At 33.9% G+C, this 11,771-nt stretch overlaps 2 protein-coding genes across 2 annotated transcripts; one reads left to right on the forward strand and one right to left on the reverse strand.

Moving 5' to 3' along the window:
• Positions 1-4,206: 4,206 nt before the first annotated feature.
• MGH3 (male-gamete-specific histone H3) lies at positions 4,207-5,556 on the reverse strand. Its single transcript, XM_059604127.2, has 5 exons — positions 5,447-5,556; positions 5,252-5,359; positions 4,903-4,979; positions 4,689-4,779; positions 4,207-4,563 (listed from the first exon to the last, which is right to left on the reverse strand). The coding sequence occupies exons 2-5, from the start codon at positions 5,321-5,323 to the stop codon at positions 4,393-4,395; spliced, it is 411 nt and encodes a 136-aa protein (XP_059460110.1). The 5' UTR covers positions 5,324-5,359; positions 5,447-5,556; the 3' UTR covers positions 4,207-4,392.
• Positions 5,557-8,010: 2,454 nt separating this feature from the next.
• On the forward strand, positions 8,011-10,690 carry LOC132190107 (cell growth defect protein). The gene is made up of 3 exons (XM_059604992.2): positions 8,011-8,230; positions 9,212-9,382; positions 10,429-10,690. Exons 1-3 carry the CDS (start codon positions 8,135-8,137, stop codon positions 10,507-10,509), a joined length of 348 nt encoding a protein of 115 aa, XP_059460975.1. The 5' UTR covers positions 8,011-8,134; the 3' UTR covers positions 10,510-10,690.
• The last annotated feature ends 1,081 nt before the right edge of the window (positions 10,691-11,771 follow it).

Genomic DNA, 11,771 nt, shown 5'->3' on the forward strand with positions numbered 1-11,771 from the left:
GCTGAAGTGATGCAATGAGTGATATGTTTTGATGTTTAATACACTTCAGTATCAGATTTTTAGTTCCTGCCTTCCTTTGAATAAAGTTAAATAATTTGTATGCATGTATTTCTATTCTAAAAATTGCTTGAGTTATGTGCTGAAAGGGATGGCTTTATTTTCTTTTCTTGTTTCTTCTATTTTCTTCTCCTTTTTCTTTTTTCAATACTTTATTTTCTGTCTAATGTTGTGACATGCTTTTTATTTTTGTTTTTTTTTTTAGGCTGAACTGGCCCATTGCTTAGAAAGGGATGGCCTTAAGTCCATCCTTGAAGCACTTGGTTGCTGAACTGGTTCCATTTTTATGTTGTTTGTAGATAGATTCGACCATTTGAATGGAGATGAGAAGGTAGCAAGAGGATTTCTGGTAAAGAATGCTAAGCTTAGAAAGTTTTGGTTGGACAACATCTTCAAAAATCATGGAAATTAGAATTTGCGTATTATTGATATGTAGTAAGATACTAATTAACTTGGATGATAGTTCTTTGGCCAAAATATTATAATATTTCTGGTTGACTTTTAGAATTCATGGTAATTTTTTTTTTCAAGCAAGATGAAAGTAACTTACTTGCCCTTTCATATGTATCAATCTTCCGAGATGTGGAATATTCATAATATTGATGTATGGACATTTTTAGATACAGTACTTTCACTATTTTTTTTTTTTTCTAAAAAAATAGAAAATCCAAAAATATTCTCAAATAGGTTGATTGTTTTTGTCAAATTTTAACAATCAAACATAAATTATTTTATATTAATATTTTTATATTTTGAATAAAAATTATATTTTATAGGTTAATATAATTAAATGAAAATATTTTTTTAAAAAAAATTTGATTTTCCGTGCGCGCGGTAAACACCGTAAAATGTTTTCGGTGGAAAACATTTTTAGGAAAAATGACTTCCCTGAAAATATTTTCCGACGGAAACCATTTTACGTCGAAGTAAACGGAGCCTTAGTATCCTTTGAGAGAAGAGGAATGATACAGGCCTAACTTGGGGACAATTTAGGGCCAACTTTTTATTATTATTTTTTTAATTTAAAAAAATAACAAAATTAAAAATTAAAAAAGTTTCTGAAGCAATAATTTTTATTCTAGTCATTCTTTTATTTGGTATTTTTAAAAAAAATAAAAATTGTATTTTTATTCATAATAATGACCATTGTATTTTTATTTTTTAAGGAAAAAGTTTTTGAAGCAAAATATAGTTTTTATTTTTTAAAAATACCAAAAAAAGAATAACCAAAATGAAAATTACTGCAAAATCTTTTTTTATTTTTTAAATTAAAAAATAAGGCAAAAGTTGGCCTCAAGTTTGGCAAAATAGTTGAGTCTTTAACATTTTTCTTGAGAGAATTAAGAGTATATTAATTGGCCCTATAATTTCGCAAGTCCAAACTCAAAAGTGTACCTATTTTTAAATGTCAAACTGCATTTTAATTAAAAGGCAAGACACAATTTCACCGAAACGCTTAATTAAAAATCATGTTTTTAAACCCAATATCACACGTCACAGATATTCATGTTCAATATATTCTAACAAGGATAATATTATATATCCCAACACTTTTTTTCAAATTTTTTTTTATCAAATAATTTGGTCCATTCAATAAATATATATTTCTTAAATGAAAGTGAGGTCCAGATCATTTGGAAAAGATAATTTAAAAAAAAGGTTAGAAATTCTAACAATTTATCTCTCTATCGCTCTCACACGCACATTGTAAACGCGTTTGTATATATTGTTGTATAACGATGATTTATATTTGTCAGCTAGCACTCAATAATACAGCGATTGGCGTGGCGTAGCAGATTCTACATAACCAAAACGAAGAAAGCTATAGGCTTCAAACTTTTGTCACAAGTGGCTTCTCTTTCACATGGAAGCATGCACCCCTAGCTTTCATGCACAAGGAGATGACTGGCCGGTGACTGGTGACTGGTGAGCTTCAAACCCAACGCAGGACAATGTTTTGTCAGAAAAAATAAAATAAAAATCTTATCGCTCCGCATGGTCCCATCCCTACGTGATCAAGAAATTAAGGTGATCGAAAACGACACAGATAAAAAGACAACTTCCTCATTCCAATATTAATCTGTTAATGTTTTTATAAACGAAATTTCATTACGTTTTCATGATGCCAAATATGCACGTGCATGCACAGACGAACATCTGAATTACTCAAGAACTAAGGAAATTAAAAAGAAGAAGAAAAACACTTGGTGCCAATTTAAAATCATTACCGGCAGTCCATTGAATTCATAAGTCACAAGAAAATGTGAATGGCAAAGAATTCAGAACCTAAATTTCACTTCATTTTAAAACCTTAAACTTAAAAGAGAAAGAAAAAATAATTTCATAACAAGCCAAAACGCAATTACTAAAAACTATTTAACCAAAAAAACAAAAAAAAAGAAGGTGCAGTGTACGTTTGTCTTCAAACGAGTCACACGGCAGTCTGGATGTCACGGGCTATATAAATAGAAAGAGAGCCATTGAAATCACGGGTGTGTGTGTGGATAAAGGGTAGGCGTTGCAGTGCATGGATATCATCTTCCCAATCCCACCACAGAGTGACTACATCAACGGCTTCTTTTTCCCCCTCCAACCTTTTTTAATTAGACAAAAAACAAAAAACTGCTCCTTTTAAACCCTTTTGTCGCCCTATCTAATCAACTCCATCGCTTTTAATTCTCATCATATATTTCCAATTATTTTTTAAGAAAGTAACAATAATTAACTTTACCATATGCACACCATGTCTACTTTACCAACCACATATTTCCTTCTCTCTCTCTTGTTTTTTCAAAGAAAAAATTGATAGGGCATAATTGTACTTTTTTTTTTTTTTGTTATTTATTTAACCAATCCAAAAACATGAATTTAAAATGACTGTATTATACTCAATACTCAATTAGGTCTCAAATCTGTAAATTAAAATTGAAAAAATGGGTCTTGAAGGCAAAAATCGCAACAAAAAAAAAAAAGAAAAAAAAAGTGATCTTATCAATATTTCCCTTAATTTTAAATTGTGTTCTTTTGGTAGCAATAAATGTAATGATATTTTGGACAATGATAAAATAAATAAATAAATGGGAGGTGAGCCGCTCCACGCAAGGTAATGCAGTTTTACACGCGGCGCTCGAGTCCATCTAACGGATTTCGAGCAGACATCGAGTGGTTGTCTCCCTTCAGCTCAAATATAAAGTGATCTCTGTAAAGCTTTAGGTGAATGGAAGGGCGCGGCAAATAGAATGAATTTAATTTATGTGCATGGCGACCTCTGTTATATGGCGAATATGGAAGCCAACAAACGAAATCCACTTCGATCAGAAGTTACGAGACAACAGACACAATTAGATGCGGCTAAGCATATACAAGCAAATTCAAAGGAGCAGACCATAAGCAAACCATCATCCATGATTTGATGCGTATTGAAGTCCGGGATGATAATGGCATCTTCCTTGCTAGTGGCTAACAGGACACAGTTCGTGGCTAATGCTGCCCATTAGTGATTGCGCACGACTTGGGCAGTAGGCCCATACGTAACAAATGTTACGAGGTGGAAGAATTGGGCCTGCTCATTTTACTTAATTGACCAAAAGCAGGCCCAAGAGCTGGCCCCATGGGCTATATAGCCCAAATGGTAATTCCCACGTTCAGTTCGATCCTCATAACTCATCAGGTATGTCAAAAGTATACAATGTCAAAAAGTACATTTATTATTGAGTTGCAATGTGCAACAATTCTAACCAGAAAAAGTCACTGTTCAAAAACAAAAAAACAAAAATCTGACCAGAAAAAGTCAAGCCACCACACCAAAAAGAAAAGTCGCCACTAAAACCGCGACCATATATTCCTTCCTACGAAATAACCTTTCGGCTGCATCAAAATTTCAACTTTCCGCAAGGGGGTTCAATGAGTCCTAAGGCCCAGAATCAATGGCGCCCCATGGTCGGATTACTAACAAGAATCAAGAAGATTCACAGGCCAGATGGCCAATTTTAAGCTCAGATACAAATAATCCAGAGGAATAAAAGAATTAACGTGAAAACTCCAGGTCAAAACACCAATCCCACAAATGCAACATACATATACATCAATCCCACAAATGCATTGGATAAATTTCACAAACATGTTCCCCACGAATTTTTCACAACACAATAATTAGAATTTGAATTAAATTGTCAAAACACCAAATTCATATAGCAAACCGCTACGAAATTAGCCAAGTTTGAGGCGAATTGGCAATGTAGTAATCCTTTGTTTTTAACTACTATACAAAAAATCCAAAGCAACTAGACATAACCTAATTATCCAACTTTGAAAGCAAAACATAAAGCGCTCTGCTTAAGCGCGCTCGCCACGGATCCTCCTAGCGAGCTGAATGTCCTTGGGCATGATGGTTACCCTCTTGGCATGAATTGCGCACAGGTTGGTGTCCTCAAATAGACCCACCAAGTAGGCCTCCGCAGCCTCCTGAAGCGCAAGAACAGCATGGCTCTGGAACCTCAAATCCGTCTGAAGATAAAAAAGAAAACAGCCCAACAAAAAATAATATGAGAAACACAAATCCCACAAAGAGAACAGAAGAAAATATTTATTTTCGTCAAGTTTATTGGCATCGAAACATGAAAGGCATATACCTTGAAGTCTTGAGCAATTTCACGAACAAGTCGCTGAAAAGGTAACTTGCGGATCAAAAGCTCGGTACTCTTTTGGTACTTGCGGATTTCACTGTTTCATTTACAAAGGATAATATGTTAGGAATTGAAAAGGAAAATAAATCGCCCAAGGAAAATCCTTTAAATTCATAAAAAATAAAAAATAAAAAAAAAACAATCAAACAAATATCATTACCGAAGGGCAACAGTTCCAGGGCGATAACGATGAGGCTTCTTGACTCCTCCGGTTGTGGGAGCCGACTTCCTTGCAGCCTTTACATGGTCAACATAAGAAAAATTCAGAACCGTGTTTCAAACGTTCTATTGACGATAGAAATTTAAGGGAAAAAAAAAAACCCAAGACCCGTTTGTTTCTAGAGAAAATTAACCCACTCCCCGAGAAAACATACTTTTAATCGATTTCAAAGAGACAATTCAGTAAATAGCCGCGAAAGAAACTAAAAATTTCCCCTAAAATTATTCAGAGAAACTATTTACTATCGAAAGAAAGAAAGAGCCTAAAGCGAAACCCTAATGTAACGCACCTTAGTAGCGAGCTGCTTCCTCGGAGCCTTTCCACCGGTCGATTTGCGAGCAGTCTGCTTCGTACGAGCCATATCTCTTCAGATCGAAAGCACACAACACAAACGATTCTGCAAATCGCAAACCAAGACGCTCTTATCAGAACCAAGAAAACCTAGAAACTAAAGATGCCAAAGAGGAAAGAATAGGTCAAGTACCTTCGAGAACTCTAAGAAGAGGGCCTAGGGTTTCTGATTGTCCGAAAATCTGAGATCGAAATTTGAATGACAGATACGGCTGAAGTACGGGGCTTTATATAGGCCGTGAGGGGGACGTGGAATTCAAGTCTTCAACGGGATTTAGGAGAGGGATTGGAATCTTTGAAAACGTTTAGATCCGTGTGATGCTTTTTGAATGGTTGGGGCACTGTGAGATTTATCTGCTATTGGTGGGATTATGTGAGGCACGGATCGCCAGCGTAGCCGAGTTGTGTTTCTTTTGTGAGAGGAATGTTGAGTGAGTCGTGCTTCGAGTAACTCACCCGAGTCAAAAAAAAATTTGACCGTGCCGGATAAAACCACGTGCTCTATTGCCTGTACGTGTAGTTTAAGTTGGTTTTTTTTAGTTGGTTATCAAAAGTAAACAAAAAAAAACAAATTAGTACGATCGTTTGCATCTCCTCTTCCTTTTGTGTGAACATGTCAAAAAAAAAAAAAAAAAAAAGTACGATAGTGTCCATCCAACCGTTTATATCATGATATCAGATGCCGGGATTTTTCATTAATATGGACAAATTTTTTTTTTTTAATAATGGAATTCTCCTTGCTTCCGGACTGGTTCAAGATTATTCTCAGCAAACCTCAATTAGCAGCTGCCGTGTATGAGATGGTTGGCAAGATCCAACAGGAAGGTTAGAGCTTGATTAGTATTTCGTTAAGAAATTAAAAAAGTGTTTTAGTATATAAAAAAGCTATTTCAAGTAAAAATTTGTCTGTTTGATTAAAAAGAAAGAACACTTAAAATAAACTTTATTTTTTCTCTCTAAAAAAGCTCAAAACAAAAGTAGGTATTTAAAAATAATAATGTCTCTTGTTATTTTCATTGACAAAAGTTATATTTTTTAATACAATCTTAAACATACCCTCAATAGAGAGTCTTTTATATCACGACGTAATTAGAGCATTTTCAACAAGAGTTTTTATTTTATTACTTAAAATACAATTTTTTTCATTTTAGCTATTGGTTTTTCACTACACACTCTAACAAAAATATCTATTTTAACTATCTACTCTAATTAAATATTATTTTTCAATATTATTTTATTAGTTTTTTTTTATCATTTTCTTGTTTTCCCCCTTAAAAAGAAATAAAGAGAGAAGGAGAGATAAAATATTAAAAAAAAATAGAAAGAAAGAGAAATTATAATAAATATTACTTACAATTTGCTACAGTAACTTATAAATATGAAAGTTCATTGTAGCAGTAGTAGGAAAATCTTATATTTTATAGTATCTGTTGAAGCAAGAAAAGTTAACAAAATAACTAAATTTAACTAAAAAAACTAGTTTATAAACACTGTTGAAGATGCTCTAAACTCACTTTTTACAATTTTCAATAGAAATTTGACACATCAAGTAAAATAATAAAATACAATAGAAATAAAAATACTATGTCTTTAATTCAAATCAATCATATAGGGCTTATTTGGGTTTGTGATTTTTTTATATTCTGGTGAACTGAATTCATAATTATGAATATCGAGGAGAAAAAAATAGTTGAGATTATGTTTTGGTTGTTTGAATGATATAAATTTTTGAATAAAGTTAAAAAATTTAAAATTGAGTTGAATCTCAGTGATGTCAAATCAACTAAAAAAAAAAAAAAAAAAGAGCTGAGAAAAATTGGGAGGAATTGTCTTCCCAAACATTTTTTTATTCGTTCTAATTCAACACTCACCACGTAACCTCCTACCATTTATGAACCCTCAATACCGGAGTCTCTGCTCTAATATCCTATTCCATCGTCTAACTTATACGGGTGATATAATTTGGTGTATGAAAATTAGCTTTTTAATTATCATTTGGTGCAAAGAAGTTGATTTTTTAGTTGAGAAAAATGATGTTGTGGTATAAGTCATGAGTTTAACTTATATCCAGATGTGCCTTAAAACCCCATATTTACAGCCTCCAATTAACAAATGACACATAAGCTAAAGTACAAAAAGTGCACAAAAATAACCTACAACAAAATACAATGGATGATGCCATTTATGAGCTTAAGAGAGAATGAAAAGAGACTCGTGGGTCTGCTGAAACGGCGGTGGCCAGACCCAACCACCTAGCCGTGGGTCACCCTCTTCGGCCTTTAGGGTGATAGAATCCCTAAAAGGTTAACCTTTCACATATATGTTTTAGTTTTGAATTCAAAAGTGAGTTTTGAGGTATTATAAACGACTTTTGAGGAATTCATAATCGGGGCACGGCTGGCCAGATCCAACCATGGGTTTGGCGTGACCCATGGCTGGGTGACGGCTTAGCGTGGCTAGCGAGCCATGCTCGCCGGCTATCCGAGCTCATCCCTTGTGCTATTCTCATTCTGATTTGGTGTTTTTGTTTCCGCTTTAATTTTTGTATTTTTTTTTTTAAAAAAAATTGATAATGTGTTATATGGTGATTGAATGTTGTAAAATGGCTTATTTACACCGACCGGATAGTGTCATAGTATGGGCCTCATAAGTTAAAAAGTTACTTCAAAAAGAAAAAAGAAAAAACCGAAAACAGAACCCGCTACATCAGTTTCTCTGGCCCAACCCTATGTACCCAATGGCTTCCAGTGGACAAAAGGAAAAATCAATGCACCATTGACATTTCCCCTTCGGGTACTGAAGGACCGAATCTGACACTGCGATGGACGCTGGAAATAAGAAGGGCTACGCGTGGGCAGTCTCAGCCGGACTTAACGCAGCTCTTGCTGCCATTTCCGCAAAGCTATTCACCTCTCAAGTACACTCACCTTTCTCACATTCCAACCTAGAACTGTTACTTCACATTTTTATTTTTATTTGAAAGTAATTAGTTCACATGTTGGGATACTTATGCCGCCGATCGATTCCTTTCATTCAACTGTTTGTACGTCAGAGTACCTTTTGCATTTGATGTCTCTTCTTTTGCTAATCATGCCAAAGTTTTTGTTCGAACGCGATGAATTTCACTTAGTTTGTATACGTATGGATAGAGAAAGGGTTTGGATACGCAACCCTGGTTGGTTAATCTATTAGGCAAATCTACAAACACAACGTGAGCAGCAACCGCAAATATGGGTAGTATAAGCATGGTTAACACAATCACTTTACAGCTCCCCAAAGCCGCATGTGTGTTATAGAAAGCCAATTTCATTGTCCATCAATTAGGAGATACCTCTCAAAACTACTCACTATTGTAAACACACATGAATTTTTATTCCTTTCCTTGTGGGAGACTCTAACCAATATACAGGATTAGGATCTGGGTCCTCTAGATTTCTTAAGGTAACACTACATTAGATTTATTAAGATTCTAAGCATTATTTTTAATTAAATAGTTTATATTTTATCATCTTTAAAGGATCCTTATTTTTTATTCTTAATTAATTGTATTCTATTGAGTTGTACATTGAGCTGACGAAATTTGAAGAATTTATTTGAGAATTATTGTTAGGATTTTAAGAAATTGACCGTGGGGTTATCCTGGAAAATTTAGAGGATCATGATCCTAATATTCACACAAGAACAATTGTTTTCAATTCACTAAGTCTCACATATTAGTGTGAACTGTGCGTGCCTGCAAGTGTGCACATAAACATTTCACCTTTTCTTCCTTTGATATTTGCCAACATTGATACATGATATCACATAACAATAATCTCCGCTTGTTCGCTTTGTTTTCTGTTTTATTCTTCTCCCATTTGGCATGTGTTGATTTCTGACCACTCTTATATCCAAACAGTTTGTTAGATATGGCCTGGTGATATTATTCAATGTGACAATGTGGGGATGTTATGTAAACAGCCTTAAAGCTCTCTCATCTCTACAGGCTACCGTAACAAACTTCGCTACCAACTTCCTCTCATCTGGTCTAGCTGGATACTTCTTGTTTGAAGAAGCATTGTCATTTAAGGTAAATCTGTAAATAACTCCCTAATCTAATATGCAAATCTTAATATAGACTATGACCTGCTTTGATTAAAAACAAAAAAGTTCTTTAGTTCCATGAGTTTAAACAATATCTCGCACCTATGGAATCTTTTCATTTAAGTTGATGCAGATGCAGTGCTAGTTTCTCTGAGTAAAAAGAGTCCTGGTTCTAGGAAAGTGGGTGCCTGAACTATCCATTTTTTGAAAACTAGCGAGTGAGTTGTCTAAATATTGCAAATGATGCATGGGCACGATAGCTTGATGATATTTATTTTATTGTCTTTGTAATTTTTGCCATTGTGGATTAAATTATGGAAGAAAATTGGAGAGAATAAATGGTGATAACTACAAAAAAGTGAACAAAAAGAAAAATGCCCCTAAACAGGGGAAAGGCCAGAATGCATTTGATTTTTCTTTGTAGTTGCTGCAAATCTATCAAATTCCTATATGACAAAGGGAGACATCCATTATTGTGGATGTCAGATAATATGTTTTTGCACTATTTTACTGCTAAGAACCTGGTGTTTTGTCCATTTGGGGATATCTTGTATTTTGCCCAGAATGGTGCTTAGGATGTTGGCTGCTAGAGAGGAAGTATGGAGGCCGTAGGTCTGGTTTAGAGACATGCACTTTTGTGTGTCATGTGGAGCCTTTGATGTGAGAGGAATTGTCATGCAGTTGAGCGTGTGAACTTCCAATACATGGGCTCACACCAGCTGGCTCTCTTTCTTGTCTCCTAAACCTTTTATTTCCTACTCTTTTCTGGAATCTTTTGATAGTTTACACTTTCAGAAACTGACTTTTGTAGCTTTCCATATAACATTCTTTTGATAAGTTCCTTACTTCATAATTGGATTCCAGTCTTGACATATATTAATTTCATATATTTGCTTGGGTATAATAATATTAATTAGTGATTGATTTTATTCTTCTAACAGGGAGAGGGTTTTTTTTTTTTTTTTTTTGAAAATTAATTTCAGTGGCCTTTTGGCACTTGTTCATATTCTGATGAGAAGGTTTGTTTGACAGTGGCTTGCAGGTGCCCTGCTCATTGTAATTGGCGTTCTCGTTCTTAGTAAGTCAAGTATTGAGAAGGAACGCATAGAGTAATAAAGCATCTGTATTCGGCCACTTTGCTCATATAGTCAACAGTATATCTGGTGTAACAAAGCCTCTTTGGTGGAATTTGTAGCAAAGAACGATGATTTATGTTTGGGAAAACAGGTATATATGTCCTAACTACAAAAAGAAAGGGCCTCATTTTGGTGTAATTCTATGGTTATTTACATTCTGCTATTTCATCCCTTGGCACGGTTGAAGGACCCAAAACTGATAATATTTTTTGAAACAATTTAATTTAATTTTTTTTTTTTTTTTAATAAGTGAGATTTCACATAATAAAAGAAAAAGAGAATATAAGTGAAATTTTTTTATTGACTTTTTATTTTAGACACGTCAATAATGTCACTGTTTTTTGCAATGAGGGGTTAGGAACTTAGAACACCCCAACAAAGACTCCACTTCAATCATCATAGATAAATATAAAGCTTATATAGTATGGAAATAGGTCAAATAAATGGCTCATCTCATCCCTTGTAATCTTTTCCCGCATTTGATTAGAAAAAGAAAAAGAAAAAAAAAAAAAAAAGGCTCATCTCATCAGTTAACACATGGTCCAAGAAAGGAGTTGCCAAAAACGACGGTTTTTTAGGCAGTCCAGTGAATGAGTTGTCAAGAGAAATGTCAATTGCAATAACGAAAGTTCTCGACTTGACTGTAGCTAGCCTTAAGAAGTTTTAGCTTGTGCCTCAGATAGAGTTGCGTTACTTTAACAAGAATTTGATGTTTGAATTTATTTATTTATTTTTTTTAAAAAAAAGCATTTCAGATAAATTTAGATTGGGATTTTATCTAACATGACCCAACCTAATATTTAGAAGCACAACGTTTTTGAATGGGTGGAGATTTTTTTCAATCTAGTTTATTAATGTGACCTATATTTGGAGTATTTAATTTTTATACACATGCTTAATTAAAAATGCATGTAAAAATCATATACTCTACCAGAGATATCAGTATAATATAATTTCTCTAACTCAGTTTGAATAAAAAATTTGTCATAATTAAAAAGTTCAAACTATGATGAGCCCAAATACACAATTGAGTTTAGGTTATTACTCAGGTCAAACCTTCTAATTTTATGCACATTCAATATTTACATGTATAGCTTCACGAGAAGTGCTAGAAAGCTAAACAAATGAACTCAGAAAATCTTTTAAACTAACGTGGCAAGAGTTTTTAAATTAAAAAAATACAATTTTCTCTTCCTTCTCTGCGATTCACACTTCTGTAGCTCCACTAACCGATTTTAA

This window comes from Corylus avellana, chromosome 9, assembly GCF_965113065.1.
Source record: "Corylus avellana chromosome 9, dhCorAvel1.hap1.2, whole genome shotgun sequence".
Taxonomy (NCBI): Eukaryota; Viridiplantae; Streptophyta; class Magnoliopsida; order Fagales; family Betulaceae; genus Corylus; species Corylus avellana.